This window comes from Haliotis asinina, chromosome 14 (genome assembly GCF_037392515.1).
Source record: "Haliotis asinina isolate JCU_RB_2024 chromosome 14, JCU_Hal_asi_v2, whole genome shotgun sequence".
Taxonomy (NCBI): Eukaryota; Metazoa; Mollusca; class Gastropoda; order Lepetellida; family Haliotidae; genus Haliotis; species Haliotis asinina.
The window spans coordinates 54,774,819-54,797,029 of NC_090293.1; the positions used below are offsets into that span (position 1 = coordinate 54,774,819).

General features: G+C 42.3%; 1 protein-coding gene across 2 annotated transcripts; it reads right to left on the bottom strand.

Annotated features, from left to right (window-relative positions):
* Positions 1–434: 434 nt before the first annotated feature.
* LOC137261548 (centriolar satellite-associated tubulin polyglutamylase complex regulator 1-like) lies at positions 435–22,197 on the bottom strand. Of its 2 annotated transcripts, XM_067799311.1 has the most exons (10): positions 21,743–22,166; positions 21,080–21,182; positions 20,345–20,475; positions 18,810–18,894; positions 13,826–13,911; positions 12,942–13,134; positions 12,508–12,617; positions 11,144–11,198; positions 8,305–8,361; positions 435–1,030 (listed from the first exon to the last, which is right to left on the bottom strand). In XM_067799311.1, exons 1-9 carry the CDS (start codon positions 21,789–21,791, stop codon positions 8,322–8,324), a joined length of 852 nt encoding a protein of 283 aa, XP_067655412.1. In that variant the 5' UTR covers positions 21,792–22,166; the 3' UTR covers positions 435–1,030; positions 8,305–8,321. The 2 variants fall into 2 exon arrangements, with proteins under 2 accessions (XP_067655412.1, XP_067655411.1); XM_067799310.1 differs by lacking the exon at positions 8,305–8,361 and having other exon boundaries at positions 21,743–22,197.
* Positions 22,198–22,211: the final 14 nt, after the last annotated feature.

A 22,211-nucleotide genomic window follows, 5' to 3' on the forward strand; every position in this document is an offset into this window, starting at 1 on the left:
GGTATAAGATTTCATACACTAACCATGTCAGTGATTCTGACCATCCATGGACCAATTTCACCATGGATCTTCTTAGGTAGACCACTCAGATTTTATGCCACATAATATGAATTGAGCTGTTCAATATATTTACAAACCAACACATGCAAGGCATATTACCATGTTTTTGGGCAAAAATAAAAAGAAATTCCACGAGTCTGTAAAATGTTCATCTACTTACACTGGTGCAGCACCCATGAATCAATGACTGTTAAAAGTCTTCATGATGGGCGCCTTTCTTAAAGTGTAGCTGTGTGACAACCAATTATTCATTTCTCAGGCATTTACAGGCAAGCCATCAGTGGAAACCTGAATATCAATGATCATGAACAAATCCACATGTTCATGATTGGTGTGCAAATTACCATCACAGAAAATACATAACCACTTTCAAGTCAGTGAAGATGCTTTATACGTGGATACGGAAAATCATATCTGAGTTTTTCAGAAACCCCAACACATGACATTCAACACAAGACATTCACCAACAAACAAATTTAACAACACAGCATCAATCAGTCACTTCATGCCCTTGCAGCAACAATACCCTAGAAGTACCAAGAACAGAGGAATGCCAGTCCTTTAGAAAAAATGTCATCTCTTTTCGAGAAATGGGTAGACTGTCACAACAGTAGACTGTACCACACAGCAAACTTAGCCCTATTGTGACAGTAACTCCCATACCTTAACGCAGACTTATGATAGTCGTAATTCTAAGTATGTTTTGCACGCTGACATCTTGGTTGTCTAGTTAGTGTCTGAGGATTCAGATGACGAATCGGTTTCGGAACTTGTGTCAGCCACAGATATGTCTCCTGCTGAACGTTTCTGGTGTTTAACCAGGCCAATGGTCGACCTAGACCTGTGACTGGATGACGTTGAGGAGCTGTGTGATACTCTTGAGCCTGATTCACGGTGACTGACGGCCCCAGAGGACCGAGATTTGTTACCTTTGTTAGAAACACTTGTGGGAGTCTTGATTGGAGGGATTCTGAAAACAGTACATATATGTTCTGTTAAAATCATGGGGCATTTCTATAATAATTTTAGGATTTGAGACAAGTGCTATCTGAATGCAGACCTTGAAAAAGCCTTCTATTTCACTCTATCTTTATTCTGGGAGAGGCCCCTACAAAGCTGGTCTATGTTTGGGAGAGGCCCCTATGATGTGGGGGCCCAATCCAGAGAGCATTCGTAGCTCTGTCATTCCTAAGTCTATGACAAGCAATAACTTGGAACTATACAAATGCTTTGTGGATCAGGACCCAAGTCTATGTTTAGGAAACGCCCTTAGAATGCTATGCTGTGTTAAAGAAAGGTATCTACAGTGCTGGTGTATGTTCATGAAGGGCCCCTACAGCACTGGTCTATGAGAAGGGAACCCACAGTGCTGGTCTGTGTCTGAGAAGGGCCCCCGCAGTGCTGGTCTATGTTTGAGAAGGGCCCCTTCAGTGCTGGTCTATGTCTGAGAAGGGCTCCTTCAGTCCAGGGCCCGCTTGCACAGAGCAATCTTAGTTACAATCAATCTTAGGCCCCTACAATCAACTTTACAATCACCATACAATTGCCCTAATCCACTTGCACAAAGACGATCTTAAGACATCATGGATTTAAGATCGCGATCTTAATTAAGATCGAACTCTTCAATGTTGGACGTAGAAATGTCTTAAACTCGACTCCTGTCTACAGTTGTCTTCAAGTGCGCATAGCATGCAGCGCAAATACAACGTGGAACTGTTTACTGCACACAGATGACATTCCTTCTTTAATCGCACCTTGCAGATTTGTCATGACAACAAATATAAAAAAAACAAACAAAAGAAAAACCCAAACAACCCCAACCCACAAATCTTTGAAGTAAATGATAACGTTGAAGGAAGCGATAACGTAGAAGGTAACATGTATAATCACTCGTACCTCAAGGGTTATTCTCTTTTTTTTCTACATTCTAATTTTTTTATGAACTAAACATGTGATACTGCAACCACAGAAATATCATGTTTTATGCAAATACTGAAATACAAACAAATACATTAACAAACTGGGTCTTGAGTTATTGACCTAATAATCATGAAATTAAAAGATAACACATAAATAAAATTTCCTTATGACATAACACCTAAATGTACCATGATTTGTCAGTGACTGTCAGTTGAACATAGTTTGGCATCGATGTCATTTGGAGTAAAATCCCATATATATCCCACAACCATTAGATTTGTAAAGATATGAAAGTGTGACATGACTGTGGGAGTGTTTCTTGATAATTATTTTTTCGCTTTGTTAAAAAAAAATTCACATACCCTAGCTAGTGTATTTTTCCGTTTGAAAAATACTTGTATTATATTTAAAATACATAGATTAAAACTCTTGTCTCTCGTCAGATTCAATTTTTACAAGTTGAAAAAAACATAATTTTGTACTTTATCCAACTGTAGATTATTTCAGTGATAAACTAAGACAAAATCATTAACCGAAAAGAAATATGTGGATATCTGTTCTGTCACTACAGAACATGCATTGTATTTGGGCATGGCAGATGTTACGGCAACGGCATAATCTACAAAGGGAAACCACTCCCATCTTGCGTAAAAACTAAAATTAGCTGCCCTTGAGTTATTGAAAAGGTCATGGCCACTGCTAATCGCATGCAGACCCCTTTCGTTAGATCTACTATCCTTTCTTTGTTTATCAAAAAGGTATAGTGTTCATACTTTTCCCAACACTGAACCGGGTGAGAATTGTACTCTATGATATCGACTCGATAATGATGTTGTTCACTACCGCAAATAACGATATTTCTGACGTTAAATCGATGTTGCATTCTCTGTGTCGCTGAAGTGTCAAGGCGAATCATACAGTTTTATGCAATATGAAAGCAATCCCCAAACGCAAAGCTAATTATTTGCGTGAAATTGACACCAACTTGGACGCCATTTTGCTACTGACTACAATGATCTTAGCTCCTTACAATTGGTTCCTACCAGTTGTAAGTTTTGATTGTAACTTACAATGATCTTAGCCTACAATCGCTTTGTGCAAGTGGATGGCGATTGTAGCCGAAGCCTAAGATCGCGATCTTAAGGATTTACAATAATTGTAGCTCTAAGATCGTTTTGTGCAAGTGGGCCCTGGTCTATGTCTGAGAAGAGTCCCTTCAGTGCTGGTCTATATCTGAGAAGGGCTCCTTCAGTCCTGGTCTATGTCTGAGAAGGGTCCTTTCAGTGCTGGTCTGTGTTTGAGAAGGGCTCCTTCAGTCCTGGTCTATGTTTGAGAAGGGTCCCCACAGTCCTGGTCTATGTCTGAGAAGGGTCCCCACAGTGCTGGTCTATGTCAGGGTTCCCACAGTGCTGGTCTATGTCTGAGAAGGGTCCTTTCAGTGCTGGTCTGTGTTTGAGAAGGGCTCCTTCAGTCCTGGTCTATGTTTGAGAAGGGTCCCTTCAGTGCTGGTCTATGTCAGGGTCCCCACAGTGCTGGTCTATGTCTGAGAAGGGTCCCCACAGTGCTGGTCTATGTTTGAGAAGGGTCCCTTCAGTGCTGGTCTATGTCAGGGTCCCCACAGTGCTGGTCTATGTCTGAGAAGGGTCCCCACAGTGCTGGTCTATGTCTGAGAAGGGTCCCCACAGTGCTGGTCTATGTCTGAGAAGGGTCCTTTCAGTGCTGGTCTGTGTTTGAGAAGGGCTCCTTCAGTCCTGGTCTATGTTTGAGAAGGGTCCCCACAGTGCAGGTCTATGTCAGGGTCCCCACAGTGCTGGTCAATGTCTGAGAAGGGTCCCCACAGTGCTGGTCTATGTTTGAGAAGGGCTCCTTCAGTCCTGGTCTATGTTTGAGAAGGGTCCCTTCAGTGCTGGTCTGTGTTTGAGAAGGGCTCCTTCAGTCCTGGTCTATGTTTGAGAAGGGTCCCTTCAGTGCTGGTCTGTGTTTGAGAAGGGCTCCTTCAGTCCTGGTCTATGTCTGAGAAGGGTCCTTTCAGTGCTGGTCTGTGTTTGAGAAGGGCTCCTTCAGTCCTGGTCTATGTTTGAGAAGGGTCCCCACAGTCCTGGTCTATGTCTGAGAAGGGTCCCTTCAGTGCTGGTCTATGTTTGAGAAGGGCTCCTTCAGTCCTGGTCTATGTCTGAGAAGGGTCCCCACAGTGCTGGTCTATGTCTGAGAAGGGTCCTTTCAGTGCTGGTCTATGTTTGAGAAGGGCTCCTTCAGTCCTGGTCTATGTCTGAGAAGGGTCCCTTCAGTGCTGGTCCATATCTGGGAAGGGTCCCCACAGAATTTTTAAAGGTCACATGCAATCACACAATCAAACATAATTAAAACACAATTATCACTTATTCATGACACATAATATACATTGCTTGTAAAATAACAAATAAACAAAATTATAAGCGTACAATAGCGATTCGAAAATGCAATATTTTGTACTTGGGCTTACTTCCCACGAAACGAAGCACTCGGGAGACCGAACCCAGTCATAGCAGGTGGGCGTGCACTCAAGTGTAATGACGGCTTCCGATTGGCTGGGTCATTTGCTGATACGCTGTGGGCTCATTGTGTATTCAGAAAGATGATCTGTTTGAAGGGCATTTTAGAAGTATGGCAAGTCACAATAAAGTAAGATCCTTTATGGATAACAACTTCTTGTGCTTAATGCGTCGTTTCAGCATGGCCCAGACCTAGCATAGCTAAGATGCCCTCATGGTCCTCACCCCCTACATGGCACATAGGCCCTACATTGACAACCCCCTCCCTGTTTCCATAGATAGTCCACATGCAATACATGGTCCTCACCCCTGACGTGGCACATACGCCCTACATTGACAACCCCCTCCCTGTTTCCATAGATAGTCCACATGCAATACATGGTCCTCACCCCTGACATGGCTCATAGGCCCTACATTAACAACCTCCTCACCCCCTACATGGTAGACTCAGACCACTTTGGATCCCTGATGGCTAGAAGGGACAAACAGACAAGCATGAAGTACTGGAGATATAATCTGATCCTGCATGCCTACACAGAGACAAGCAGACAAGCCTGAGGTACTTGGGACCTGATCTGATCCTTCATGCCTACACAGAGACAAGAAGACAAGCATGAGGTCCTTGGGACCTAATCTGATCCTTCATGCCTACACAGAGACAAGAAGACAAGCATGAGGTACTTGGGACCTAATCTGATCCTTCATGCCTACACAGAGACAAGAAGACAAGCCTGAGGTACTTGGGACCTAATCTGATCCTTCATGCCTACACAGAGACAAGAAGACAAGCATGAGGTCCTTGGGACCTAATCTGATCCTTCATGCCTATACAGAGACAAGAAGACAAGCATGAGGTACTTGGGACCTAATCTGATCCTTCATGCCTACACAGAGACAAGAAGACAAGCCTGACCAGCCTCAGTATCGATTCAAAAACACTAGGAGAAGTTGTTATCCTTGTAAATACATGTTTTGTAGTTGAAATAGTTGTAAATAGTTGTTTTGTAAATACATATTCTCTGAATTTGTGTTCAATCCAATAAAAAATCATCTCAGTAGAGATGGTGAACTACTGCGTGGCTGGAAACTGTCATTCATCCATAAAAGCATGTCATCTGTACAAGTATCACACCTGCCTAATTACATAATGTGGCAGAGACAGGACTCGGGGGCACGAGTCATAAATCATTTTATTTTGTTTATGGCATACAGTCTAATAGGTGTTAAGTTCAAATTGCATGTGGTCAATGATTGAAGCTGTGTATTGCATACTGTCTTTAGCAGACAGGCAGGCAGACATATAGGTGTCAATAAACCGGACATTGAGCTTTCTCTGTGACAGAGGCTGCTTACCACAATCAACAAGTTTTATGTAACAAGTAGATTATTTACTTGTTTGTTTACACAACCAAGATTAGACTACTGTTCATGTTTCAAGCTCCGTGAACCTATTCACTGCACATGCGTCATGCGTGCCACGCAGCCCAGCTGTTGAAACCACTTTTTCCCCCAGCGCTCAAGGAAATTTAGTGAATTGTTTGAACTCTGTTTTCGCGGGTTCTTTTCTTCATTGCATTTTTTTCAACTTTACAGGTTGAATTGGCATTTTTGATGATTTCTTTCGGTAAGTGCATACAGAAAGGTATCAGAATCTGCCAAGTTGTGTTTTACATTGCATGTGACCTTTAAGCTCTCTTCGCGCTAAGATAGTCGTAAATTAATGTTAATGTATGGTACTATCTTAGCACCAAGAGAGCTTCAAACATCTAGGCCCTGGTCAATGTTAAGGAAGGGCCCCAGAAATGCTGGTCTGTATCTATGGCAAGGGCCCCCCACAGTGCTGTGTTATACAGCTGTGCTGAATCTATTTTCACTAATATAAGTAGGGATGGACTCAACTGGCCTGGTTATAACACACCATATATTCCTAACTGATTCTAACATCTATGGACAAAAAGGGACCTAGTTTTCCTGACAGATGAGAAACAAAGAGGTGACATCATCTATTGCACGATCTGGGTGAGTGAGTTTAGTTTTACGCCACACAAAGCAATATTCCAGCTACATGGCAGTGGCTTGTAAATAATCAAGTCTGGACCAGACAATCCAGTGAGAAACAGCATGAGCATCGATCTGTGAAGGAGGGAACCCATGACATGTATCAACCAAGTCAGCGAGCCCGACCCTTGATCCCACTAGTTGCCTCTTACGACAAGCATAGTTGTCTTGTATGGCAAGCATGGGTTGCTGAAGACCTATTCTACCCCACCCTGTATCTTCACAGGGCACTGCCTAAGTGGGAATCAAAGACAGCTCTTAGGCCTGAACCATTAGACTCCCCGACCATCCCGAGCAGTAGGGAGCACCTGTGTGCAACAAAACAATGTGTAAACAAGAATGATGTTGTGCATGTACATCAGCTTGTTGAAAGTTGCCCTCCAGTGTTTAATGGAGAGATGGGTTCATCTACATGATGCTGAATGTGAAATGCAAAGAACAATCTGCATGCAGAGAAGGTAAACAAATTACAAGATCAACGCAGAACCATTCAGTAATCTGAAATTATCATAACATACTTGAAATCTAAAATTTTGCAATCAGTTCTGAAAATTTACTTCTGCTGCTGATTAATAAAACAATGACTAGACTGATTATCCTCTAGAGGTAGACATGTTTGGTTGGACACAACACTGTAGCTTGGGAAAACTGTTAATCATCACACATGAATTAGCTCTAGATTCTAACTTGTGTTGGACTAGAAAACCCTGCAGAATTTAGTCCTGATGGGATTCAGATCAAACACTGTAATATTCACAAAATTCATCCACACACCACAAGATTTGTTCATCAAGTCAGACTTGTTAACCTAAGTAGCTACAGCTATGGTGACATGTTAGTGCTGGGATGGAAGCTCACTAGACATTAACAAACATCTACAGATCAGACTTACCCCATGGACAACAACAAGAACAGCTAATGCTTGGGAGAGAAAACATCCACTTTTGCTTTGTCCTCATTTACTGTGTTTATCAAGTTACAACCACATAGCTCAACCCTAAACTAAGGATATCAGCTATGTAGTCATTCTGACACTCAAATAGGGATCAAAAGACCATCCGACTCCTGCATGGTCCCCTACGGCCCAGTCTCCCTGCATGGCCCCCTACAGCCCAGTCTCCCTGCATGGCCCCCCTACAGCCCAGTCTCCCTGCATGGCGCCCTACAGCCCAGTCTCCCTGCATGGTGCCCTACAGCCCAGTCTCCCTGCATGGTGCCCTTTCATGTCCCATCGGCCCAGACCCAGCATAGCTAAGATGCCCTCATGGTCCTCACCCCTGACATGGCACATACGCCCTACACTGACAACCCCCTCCCTGTTTCCTTAGATAGTCCACATGCAATACATGGTCCTCACCCTCTACATGGTAGAGTTAGACCACTTTGGATCCCTGATGGCTAGAAGGGACAAACAGACAAGCATAAGGTACTGGAGATATAATCTGATCCTTCATGCCTACACAGAGACAAGAAGACAAGCCTGAGGTACTTGGGACCTAATCTGATCCTTCATGCCTACACAGAGACAAGCAGACAAGCATGAGGTACCGAGGACCTCATCTGATCTGTTACAAACTAGCAGTTTTCTTCAATCCATAGCAAGCGTTGAGCAGCAACATGTACAGAAAATTGCACCTTTGAGATGACACATGACAACACTGACACAACACTGACACAACACTGACACAACACTGACTTGAGAGAGAACATCTAAAAATGACAACATCAATTATACCTATTCACCAGGGGGTGCTACTTGTTCATCACATACAGATCATAAACAGGCATCCGACTGCAGCACGGAGGAAGAAACACGACATTGTTATACAACCAGTGTCTATATATAGACACAGTATATATTTACATATGATAGCAGATGTTTGTGTGTGTGTGTATATATATATATATACTGCTATAGCTATATATATATATACACACACACACACACATACCACTGTAACAAAAGTATGGCACCATATACATGTATATAGGATATATCCCACATAGACAAGTATATCATGTTTGTAAGACCACGGTTGTAGGACAAACATGCTACAGACTGCCACTGACTGGACGTCATCTCTGCACATACATGTATACATGTGATCTCAAATACACAACATACATCCCACATGGACTATAAAAGATGTCCATACACAACATATATCCCATACTGACTGTAACAGATGTCTGTATATAGCATACATGTATATCCCACATTGTCTGTAAAACATATTTATATACACACCATATATCCCACATGGACCTACAGCTGTCTATACATACAGCACGTATCTCACATGCAGTGTAACAGATGCCTATATATACAGCATATATCCCACATTGTAACAGATGCCTATATATACAGCATATATCCCACACTGACAGTAAAAGATGTGTGTATATATACAACATATATCCCACATTGACAGTAACAGATGTGTGTATATATACAACATATATCCACCATTGACTGTAATAGATGTGTGTATATATACAATATATATCCCACATTGACAGTAACAGATGTGTGTATATATACAACATATATCCACCATTGACTGTAATAGATGTGTGTATATATACAACATATATCCCACATTGACAGTAACAGATGTGTGTATATATACAACATATATCCACCATTGACTGTAATAGATGTGTGTATATATACAACATATATCCCACATTGACAGTAACAGATGTGTGTATATATACAACATATATCCACCATTGACTGTAATAGATGTGTGTATATATACAACATATATCCCACATTGACAGTAACAGATGTGTGTATATATACAACATATATCCACCATTGACTGTAATAGATGTGTGTATATATACAACATATATCCACCATTGACAGTAACAGATGTGTGTATATATACAACATATATCCACCATTGACTGTAATAGATGTGTATGTATACAACATATATCTCAAATGGACTATAACTGATGTGTATACATCAACAATATGTATTCCACCTTGAGGGTAACAAAGTGTTACCAACTGCTACACAAGACACAACAGTTAGAAAACTTACATATAAAACAACAAAGTGTAAATGAAATACAGAACTTCATTAAAATAAAATTGCTTGAAGGCATTGAACGCATTGTTAGGTGTAATTAGTATAATTATATGTGTTACCTCAAAGAAAGAACACATGCAAAATTTCAAAAATAAGAAAATATTCATTTATTCATAATATATACAATTCAACAAAGAAAGACCCCTGACATGTTATCTAACTGTTCAATGTATGTATACACTAATGAGGTAACAGAGAGATGTCATGCAAGAAACAGCTTGTTCACTCTTTCCCTGACAAAATGCTTGTAGGTAAAAGTAGGCCATGTGATAAGTACAATAATGTACATATCTTCTATGAGTGTGGAACTGTGAAAACATTTTAGCATGTTTCATTTTTCCCGCCAATGATATCTTTAAACAAACTGGATTTAAATTTCATTTAGTTTTTGAATATAATGTGCACCCCTGTATAATGCATCCCCTTCAAGGTCATTCAGAATTTTACACGCAAATAATCCCCCCAAACATTCAGGTATTACAAATATGTATCAATGAAACTGATAAAAATATATAGGAAATTTGAGTGAGTGAGTGAGTGAGTTCAGTGTTATGTCACTGTTAGCAATATTCTAGCAATATCATGGCTGGGGACACCAGAAATGGGCTTCACACACTGTACTCATGAGGGGAATTGAACATGGGTCTTTGGCATGATGAGAGAACACTTTAACCCCTACCCTACCCCACAGAGGATATGAAATTTGAGATAGAACATCAAAAGATGTCATTACCTAGATCTAGATCCAAAAGAGGTTGAAGGTTTCTTCTAGTTTGTGACTCAACGACAACCAATACTACTTCACAGGTTAGATTATGGCCTCCAGAATTACCGATATTAAAAGCAGCCAGTATGTAAATCAAAATATGCCCTAAAATGAATGTCTGTTCAACATCTGATGTCTCAAAACATCGTTGTTGCCAACAGCAGCAAGGACAAAAATTCAATTTCCAGTGAGATCTGATGTTTCGGGGACCAAGGGTGGATATCAAGACCTGTTGTCAGCCACATTATATCAGGGGCCAAGAGAAAGATATGAACACCGGTTATCAGCTACGTTGTATCAGGGCCAAGGGTAAGATATCAACATCTGTTATCAGTCACATTATATCAGGGACCAAGGGAAAAATTCAACACCTGTTAGCCACATTATATCACTGATATCAGAATCTCACTGATATGCCAAAATTCCTGTTGCATAAAAAATGTAAAACATATGAAAATGTGGAAACACTCACCCACTCAAGTGAATAGCATGTCATATGTTCATAAACGTACCCTTGGTGCAGGTACAAATGCCCAATGGCTTACATACACATGATCAGTAGTGTATTGACAAGTGTGAGTAGACTGTCCTGGAGCACCAATGGTTAGGGAATCATAAAACAAAACCATAATGAACGTGTTATGAATCAATGAGATCGACACAGTGCCACATGCACAGTGAGAGGTGCCACTACAACACATGCTTACGATGAAATCTCCGCCTCCCCGGTGTCCAGGAGCTCTGTCTTAGCTGGCAGTCGACCTGCGGAATAACACCAGGATCAGATGGATTGTGAACCTACACAGATATAGGATCAGATGTAGATCATCAAAGCCACAGGATCAGATATAGATGATCACAGATACAGGATAAGATATAGATGATCACAGATACAGGATCAGATATAGATGATCACAAATACAGGATCAGATACAGATGATTACATATACAGAATCAGCAGTAGATAATCACAGATAAAAGATCAGATATAGAAGACCATAGAAACAGAATCAGATATAGATGATCACATATGCAGGATCAGACATATATGATCACGGATACAGGATCAGATACAGATGATCAAAGCCACAGGATCAGAATATAGAAGATCACATATACAGGATAAGATACAGACGATCACAGATACAGGATCAAATACTGTAAATCATTAAATTTTTGTGAGCATGATATTTTTGCGAAAATTGTGAATGACTTGAGCTCGCAAAAATATCATGACGCAATTTGGTGGTAGAATGCAATGAATAATCAGCAAACAACCTGTCCTATTGTCACTTTATTATTCACCAGTTCATATAATTAACAACAGATCTAGACAATACATATATTAAGCAATGACAACAACGTGAAGAATGACTAATTACTAGCATTACTTGTACTCACCTGTCACATGTCAAACAATGGATACCTGAACAAAAGTCACTCAATCAGTACGTCCGATAGTCCAGACAGGCACCAACCACGCAACACACATTTCTTAAAAACTGTTTGAAAGGTAGAGACCATCCAGCGGGCGTGGATAGGTTTCATGACACTTATCTGGAGATCAACAGCTTCGCCGACACTGACTAAACTGGTCCTTCATCAGTGCCAATTTATTAGAGTCATAGAGTCATTTAATTTAATCCCTTTGAACTGTTTAAAGTTTATCTGGCCTATGCAGTAAGTCTTGCTTTTAGGAAAACATCACTGATTGCATACATGCGGAAGTACTCCACTGAATGGTGTTCAAGGTTAGCGGCAAACTTTAATATGTGATTGGATTTACTTCAGATAAAACTTTCAGATGCAAGTAAGCTTCGAAACTGTCAAACTTAACTATGTGTTGATAACTAGGCAAGTCGCAAAAATATTGTGATGTAAAAACGTCTGTTGGCCGCCACTCACAAAAATATCATGACGCAAAAAATTCGTGATTTACAGTATCAAAGATCACAGATACAGGAATGGACAGATGATCAAAGACGCATGGTCAAGTGTAGATGATTGCAGACACTGGAACAGATATAGATCAGATGCAGATGATGTAGAAAAGCCTAGATGAGTATCTTACCTATGTGCTCATTGATGGACTCACTCTTGGCAATGGCCATTAGAAAGCCATAGAAGGACACCCGAGGAACTGTGAAGAGAATCTCCTTCAGGGCTGAGACAGGTGGGGTGCTGTGGAGAAACATTGTCCAGTAATCATCATATCATCGTCGCAGAACAATCCCTGAAACGTCTAAAAAATCTATGACCACTATGAACCATTGGGGATGGTATTGACATCACATTACACCCATTAACCCCTTTGAAGATTTGAACCCAGTATTCACCAGGATAAGCAAGTCATGACCCACATGGCTATATACATCAACCATTTGAAGATCTGAACCCACAGTCCTGCAGGATAAGCAAGCCATGACACACCTGGATACACACAACATTGGTGTAGTCTCAAACCCAGTGTTCTGCAGCAAACCATGACCTACTTGGCCATCTCACCTGAAGTTGACCCTCTCACAGAGAGGATACAGTGATCGGAAGAACTGCATGGCATCAATGCCATCGGCAGGCTGGTGGTTCTGCTGGAGGATCTTGGTTCCGGTGCTGGCGGAGGGCACCACCACAGGGTCACGGGGACTTCGCTGTGTCTGGAGGATTGACTGGTAGATCTCCCCACTCTTCTCCAGGAACTCTGCAGGGTATTGTATCCTCTTTTAGCCAACGGTATAGTTCTATAAAGACTACAGTTCCCCTTTACGGGATGTTTCATTATATACAAGATTTCCACTGGACACTTTGGTTCCATGCCCTGATGGGGTTCCACTTGAACATTCCTTGGCAAAATCCCAAAGGAGTTTCTTGCATGAATATACACTGATGCATCATGTCTGATCATTCAGACCAGTGTTTTACCATATAAGGAAACATCAGTGAGTTTCCACTGCATGCTCCTGACCCAACAGGCCCCTAGTTAAGAACACGAATTAACGTGATACTGACTGCAGATTGACAGTAACAACAATCTATGAGGTAAACCCAACATCAGGGTCTGTCAGAACAACTGAGCAGATGAATTCTACAAAAGTGTGTTTCAGTTACAATATAAGTGAATTTGCAATGGTATCGCAAGCTGGTTAAATGACTCTGAATTACACTTATGTCACAAGATATCTTCACAGTTCATTTATCACCTTTACTTTATTGACGCCAGCAAATCAGAGCCTTACTTCTGGGATTGTGTCATACTGAAAGTTAGTTCGGCTGCATACTTGATGTAAAATTTATATTAGACAAGGAGAAAGGAGATTGTATTGCACCATTATTTAATGTGATTAACATGGGCCATAAACTTATGAATACCACAGGACACTGAACTTTCTCACCTTCATAATAGAACTGCACTTGTAATGCGTAGATGAAGTCGGAGAAGCAGATCAGACAGTCAAGGGCGTCGTCGATCAGGATGATCCTGAAGGGAGAAATGTGACACAGTTACTGATAAAACCACACGACCACAAGCAATATTGACCATACGATGACCAGTGTATCAAAGACTCTCACCGATGTTTTGATTCTATAAGTTGTAGGGGAATATGCTCTGATGTACCCTGTGTGTGAGTGTACCTCATGGTATCAACATATCACCAGACGACAATTTGGTCTCGGTCCATCATACACACTGAATGTTAGTTTTAATTAATTTCATAAAAATGTAATTTTCTGAATAACATTGATATTTTATAATTATCCTGACTCTTGCTTAATTGCTTTTCTCCTCCTCCCTGGCAAAGGCAGAGCGTCTATTCTCCACAAGTCATGTGATAAATGGGTGAGTAATCTCAGCACCTTTGAGGAACTGTTAGTTGCTGAGCAACGATGAGAGGCCCGAACTGATGAATGCCAGTGACGTCTTCCATGGCTATGACTCGTAGATAATGGTTGGCAAACACTGTGTTTGATTTCCAAAAGCAGCCCTCCATTATAGCAGATGGCGAGCATGATGTAGTGCTAGTGTAGAGGCCAAGGCTCTGACTTCATGTGGGTTGGAGGCTTGCGGAGGTTCCAGGCCTGCTTTGGAGGCCCTCAGTATAACAGCTCTGATCCACACTGAGATAGTGTTGCGGCATACTTCCGTAGGTGTCTCAGTAGATATAGAGATAAAAAAAGAGTTTGAAACGTTGTCTTCTAGACTTGGTATGAGCGAGATATATCTTCAGCGTTCTGACTGGACCTAATGATAAGTCTTGAGTATCATGAGGTCCTAGGATTGAAGATAATGCCAGTATGTGAAATTGTCTATCCGGTTGACCTGGCTGTTGATTCTTCACAATAAAATCCCATCTTAGACCAAGATGTACTGTTTCTTGATGACATTCGTGCCGCTGTAGCCAAGGCAAGTAAAAGCAGCGTCTTCTGAGTCAGCAGTTCAAATGATGTCCGGTCTAGCTGCTCGTAGACATCACTTGTGAGATGTTGGAGTACGATGTTCAAGTCCCAAATGGGAACTCTAAACAAGCGTTGGTGATCTTCCAACTTGAAGGAGTGTAATAAGGCGAGTAGCTCAGGTACTTCAGTCAGCTTGATCCCTGTTTTCATGGTGATAACCAAGCTGAGGGCCGCCAAGTATGTGCTTTGAACGGGCTTTAATACAGTCCATACATGAAGTCGGAACGCTGATGGACTGTCTTGCACCTATCTGATGTGAGGATGGACAAGAATATTCTTCCAATCTGGTAGTTTTAGCGCTGGCTGTCCCGATTCTTCTGTAAGTATTGGGTACCGATGTCTCGTCGGACAGTAAGGCATGACCAGAATCAGTTGTAGCAGCTTCGTCTGTTTGATTTTCTTGATGACCTTTGGTAACGCAAAAGCATTTAATCCTTCCCACAGGATGCTGAGAACATCTGTAGCCCAGGGTTACGGATCTAGTACCGGTGATACAAAGGTTCTTGTCTGTTTGTTGAAACTTGTTGCAAATAAGTCTATTTGTGGGGATCCGAATGTCTGGCTGATTGGTTGAAACACCTCCCGATGAAGCATCCACTCTGGTGGTGATGGACGAAGAGGCCAAGGTAAAGCGTCTGCCATGATGTTGTAAGCTCCTGGTATATGACAAGATTTATTTGGAGATTCAGACTGTCGACCATGTCAAAAATTAGAAACGTCAGTTGTAGTAGAGATGGAGATCTTGTTGACCCTTGTTTGTTTATGTAGAAGGCCACTGTTGAGATAGATGTCTGTGTGGATCATCAGTAGCTTGTCACTCAGTGTTGTCGACCAGTGATGGATAGAATGAATCACCGCTTTCATCTGCACCTGGTTGATGTGAAGAGCTCAATCTTCCTTCTTCCAGATTCCTGCTGCAAACTCATTTAGATGGGCACCCCATCCTTGGAGACACGCGTCTGTGTAGAGATGGTTGTTGAATCCTGATTCTAACATAGAAGTTCCGGTGCAAACATTCAACTGGCGAGTCCACCATAGCGGGTATGGTCTCAAGATCTCCAGCATAGTAAACTGGTCAGGATGGGAGAGCGTGACTCAGGAACCGCTGTCATAGACGTAGTTGTATGCGTCTTCGTCTGGTCATATCCTGAGGTAACACGAGTAGACATTGTCACTGTCATAGTGGTAATGGAGAGAGCAGGACTTGTTCTAACATCGGCTTGAACTTTGACCCACCAATCCTCTGGGACATCCGAGCTGAGTTAGTAGTCTGATAGTGCAGTCCAACTGTAGACTGAGTTGACTTCTCTCATGATGAGCTTGTATGCCGTGAAGATGCATCATTCATCCTCTTCAGATTGTCAACACTGTACATTATGAGCAAGTTGACATTCAAAGGAAGTCTATTTATAGCTGGCTGCCTGTCTGATCAGAAACTGTCATTCACTGCTGCAAGTCTCCTGATAGGCAACGTTGAATCTGCTGCTAGAAGACCTCGATGCCTCCTGAAGAATCAAATGACGCTGTAAACTGCTAATCTAGTGTGTAATCGACACCTTTCCATGCAAGCAAATGTTGACGACTGAAACAATAACACCACATTCTGTGCAGGGTGTTGTCTCTCGGGAACCAATCAGATAATAGACGTGTAGCAGCCGCTTAAAGCTGATGTATTCAGACTGTCCTCCAGATAGACATGTCGGAATTTTTCCACCAAAGATAATACCGTCATCTCTTGTGATTGGAGGTGTAATTTGCACTGGTATCTTGTAGTCGTCTAGAACAATCTTCATGACGTATTTGTCGTTGAGAATTCCCCAATTCTTCCAGTAGAGTTGAAGATGTCCACCCACTTGAGACGGTTGTACAGGAATGGCTGGGGGTGGAAGACTCCAGCTGTTCCAACCCTGATCTTCAATGTTTACCTCCTCCTCTTCCGTCCTTGGACGAACTGCCTGATGTCTGACGGCGCCTATTTCCTCTGTAGGAGTGATGAAAAGAAGATAACTTGTCGCCTTGAGAATTAAACTTATCTCTCGCTCTCTGCACTCTGGAGAACTTGGACTTGTTAGTGTAGTGTTGACTTGTCTGCTTGAGCACTGATGTCAAGGTGTCGATGGACTTGATCATCATGACTTCTCTGGAGTCTTAGGCAACCGTCCTTGCTACCTCTTCAATCTTCCCATCAAATACTGTAGGCGCTGACCAGGGGCTTGATGAAGTTCTCACTCCATGATCAGGCAGACATTAGAGACCTTGTCGACGATGTAGATTCAGGCCCACAGTAGTAGAGGCGCGGTGTTCGGACATAAACTGTTGATCTTTCTTCTGTGTGACGAGTGCTGACAGGATCATTCTCTCTTCCTCGTTGGCAAGATTGCTGAACTTTGAGATGAGAGTCTCATTGATGGCTCTAGATCTAGCTAGTCTGAAGAAGGTGCGTCTCGTAGTGGTGTCCAGCTGAGCAAGATGCTTGTCGTCTATCTTGTAGGATCTGTTGCGAACAGAACTGATGACCTTGCATGCTTCGTCTACATCTGTGCTCTGATGAAGGGCTCCATATGATGAAGAGGGAAACGACGAGCATTGAAAGGTGGCATACGACGTTGCTGAAACTTGGTTGCTGACTTGAATGCCGTAGATAACATCTCAGGAATCATAGATATCTGATAAATGGTATGGTGTTGATGTCCTCATTCTTCAACCTATAAGTGTTGGCTTCGTTGGAGCCCTTGGATGGCGAGACTAAGTCCAGACCATATGTGATCCATGACGTGACTTCAGAGTCCGAGAAGATGACGATTGGTAGTATCTGTCTTCATCCATCCGTGAGTGTGACACATACGATGGATGCCGACGATCCCTCTTATGTAAGTCCAGGTCTGAAGGGGACGACGAGTGCTGGTGGCATCTTCTACGAGCTAGGGAGACTGATGAAGATCCTCTGCATTGACGAGCAGACCTGTGAGTGCACTCACCAGAGCAAGCGTCCTCACTCACACGAGCGTAATTACTCACGTAAGCGCACTCACCCATGCAGGTGCACTCACTCGACATGGGTGGACTGCAACGGAATGACAAGGACGACGGTGACGATCTTCTCGAGCAGGTGCGTGCATACACCTCCTCTTCATCCTCTGGTGTGAGTGCAGATCTAGTTGAGTGCCCACATGGAGCAGCCGTCGACATAGTTGAAGATTGCAGTCTTCGTTCTTCTTCAAACGACGCTCCATGTCCCTCGCATGTCTGTTAACTGACTGAATATATAAAGTAAATTCTGAATCGGATAAATTTCTGCAAAATTTACAATGAATAGTAGAACATAAGGGCTTACACGCCTGACAAATTAAGTGCGGGTCAACCACTGACAGTCGTAATCTACACTGCAAACATGATTTCATCAACTGTGACTAAGTCCTGCTAAACAAACACACAATAATCACAAATTTAACAATTTATGCTTCATATACATAATCCAAATACCGCATACAACATTAAATGATTCACAGGGCCGGAATAACTGAAAGACTTATTGCCGTATCTGGGACCCCAGGTGCCTCTAGCCGCCCTCGTTGGGCAAATGAGGAGAGAGAGTGACAAGCATGGTCAGTCATGTGACCGATTAGGTGTGAAAAGGGAGGCTATCGGTGGGTGAGTGTATTTTAGAAGGGAACTTCAAGGGACTTTAGGTATTCCACTACCTTCGCCAGGGACGAGGAGAAAAGCAATTAAGCATGAGTCAGGATAAGGACAAATCTACTTTGTTATGCAGAATTTAGCTGAGAGATGCTTTACTACATTCTGTCCACAATCCAACCTCATCATATGTATGTATGTATGCATGCATGCATGCATGTGTGCAGTCTGTGTCAGAATTTATCTCTGTGTGTGTGTCTGTGTCTGTGTATGTGTCTAGGCTACCTGGCTGTCTTCTGCACCATGCTGAATGGGAAATCTGAACACAGTAGCCCCAGTAGAGAGTGGTACTCCTGGATACTCAACAGATCTGAAACACACACTCCACAATGACAAACAGTAGCCCCAGTAGAGAGCGGTACTCCTGGATACTCAGCAGATCTGAAACACACACTCCACAATGACAAACAGTAGCCCCAGTAGAGAATGGTACTCCTGGATACTCAGCAGATCTGAAACACACACTCCACAATGACAAACAGTAGCCCCAGTAGAGAATGGTACTCCTGGATACTCAACAGATCTGAAACACACACTCCACAATGACAAACAGTAGCCCCAGTAGAGAGCGGTACTCCTGGATACTCAGCAGATCTGAAACACACACTCCACAATGACAAACAATAGCCCCAGTAGAGAGTGGTACTCCTGGATACTCAGCAGATCTGAAACACACACTCCACAATGACAAACAGTAGCCCCAGTAGAGAATGGTACTCCTGGATACTCAGAAGATCTGAAACACACACTCCACAATGACAAACAGTAGCCCCAGTAGAGAATGGTACTCCTGGATACTCAGCAGATCTGAAACACACACTCCACAATGACAAACAGTAGCCCCAGTAGAGAATGGTACTCCTGGATACTCAGCAGATCTGAAACACACACTCCACAATGACAAACAGTAGCCCCAGTAGAGAATGGTACTCCTGGATACTCAGCAGATCTGAAACACACACTCCACAATGACAAACAGTAGCCCCAGTTGAGAATGGTACTCTTGGATACTCAGCAGATCTGAAACACACACTCCACAATGACAAACAGTAGCCCCAGTAGAGAATGGTACTCCTGGATACTCAGCAGATCTGAAACACACACTCCACAATGACAAACAGTAGCCCCAGTAGAGAATGGTACTCCTGGATACTCAGCAGATCTGAAACACACACTCCACAATGACAAACAGTAGCCCCAGTAGAGAATGGTACTCCTGGATACTCAGCAGATCTGAAACACATGCTGCACAATGACAAACAGTAGCCCCAGTAGAGAGTGGTACTCCTGGATACTCAGCAGATCTGAAACACACACTCCACGATGACAAACAGTAGCCGCAGTAGAGAATGGTACTCCTGGATACTCAGCAGATCTGAAACACACACTCCACAATGACAAACAGTAGCCCCAGTAGAGAGTGGTACTCCTGGATACTCAGCAGATCTGAAACACACACTCCACAATGACAAACAGTAGCCCCAGTAGAGAATGGTACTCCTGGATACTCAGCAGATCTGAAACACACACTCCACAATGACAAACAATAGCCCCAGTAGAGAGTGGTACTCCTGGATACTCAGCAGATCTGAAACACACACTCCACAATGACAAACAGTAGCCCCAGTAGAGAATGGTACTCCTGGATACTCAGCAGATCTGAAACACATGCTGCACAATGACTAACTGATCAATTTCCCCTCATGTGACACAATATGTTAGGATGCTTAATGGGCATTTAAAAAACATATACATCTCACCTCCCTTTTTACCAATTTGTTTGTAGCACTTCCAGAAAAGTTTAACAAATGAAGCCCGATTATGTGGTGTGGAGCGAACAAAGGCGTACTCGCGGAACATAGTGTGATTGCCATCACGCAGACTTGCAAAGCTGAAAAAAAAACAGCAATCAAAACCATATCACATAACATAAGGCCAACAATCCTACATACTTTCATGACATGATATGGCAGTGTAAGTCTTTGAAGAACTATGTTACAACTGCACTACATTACTTTGGTTGAGTTTTGTTTTTTTAACGAATCAGGACAAAGCAGTTGTGCGCTGGTTAATTTCTCTCAACAGCGAATAAAAAGTACACTGGAAGCTACCATCTACAGCACGTATCAATCCAGACTTTCCAGAAGCTTGACCATATAAACAACGGGTAGGCTGGTTCTGTTGAGTTCTACCATAACATGAAGATCAGCACTTGTGGCAAAGCCATATGACCCTGTGGCGCGAACCGATGCCTATTTGGGAAGCTGGACTGCTGTCTTGTGAGCGTCCTTAATACTGACCTAATGCTAACCCCCTGCTATTTTTTTATGTAACTGCGATGGCATGGTACTTCGTACTGCCATTGTAATTGTTTGCAGAAATATTGAACTAGCTATTAACAGACCTGGAATAACATTCACTGCACATATTCATGTTACATCATGTTATGTGATGTTGAAGATATTAGCTAGGGTAATGGAGACAGAGTCACTTACTAATCACTGATGAACTTGACGGCGTTGACTTTGGGGTTGTCTTCTCGGTGTTCGAGGAGCTGGGAGATTCCATCCTCCAGATACACCAGCACATTGTGCTTTGCTGAAAACATCAATTCAGTCAGTTTAACACCAAACTGCAATACACTTTGTACTTTGCTGAAAACGCTGAGTCAGTTTAACACCAAACAGCAATGTCCTAGACATATCAAGACCGCCTTTGTATAATTAGCTTCGTTGAGAGGTATTTTGAAGTTGGGGCAGTAAGGAAGGATAACTATATATGGATTAACAGCAGCTTTAATGCTGTGAGAGCAACATTTTGGTGTAGATTCTGACTGGTCCAGAGAAACCCATGTTGTCTAGACTTGGTGACGACCATTAGCCCATGTTATTATGGATGACGTGACACAAGAATACTGTACATGGATGTCGTTGGGCTCAGACTTTCTACATTAATTGACTGAATCTAATTGCAGATGTCTATAGCATGTCCCTGCATCAACTGAGTTTTGTACAGAGAAGCATGTCTAGCTAAACTGCATAAATGTATATGGTCTCTCTACTGTATGAATGTGTCCCTATACTGCATGAATGTGTCCCTATACTGCATGAATGTGTCCCTATACTGCATGAATGTCTACAGCATACCTCATAACTTACCAAGATATCGTTCTGATGTCGTGGAGAATCGGTCTTCGTTCATTGCCATTTTTTCTGACAAAATATTTTTGCCCTTCTGGTTGGAATAATCGATTCCTAATGCTTGTTACTACTTGGAAAATAAATGCCGAATGTATAAACTCAACACAAAATATGAATGTTATTTTCGTACACCAGTGTATATTTACAGACATTGACTGAGTCTGAGACCGTGGCAAATCAAATCATAAAATATTTGTTAGATTCAGGTGCATCCTTAATATTCAGCAGGGACACTCTACAGTCATGGAAACGGGCTCTGTTCGTGTAGGTTGAGACGGATGACGTTGCAAACGGGCGTGATTTCATCTTATTTGGAAGTAAATGGAGATGAATAGACTAACATTGTTAGTATTTCCTTTGCAGCGAAACCGGAAGTTTTCATGGGGCAACCATGTTATACAGAGCTAGGCCACATTACACAATTCGC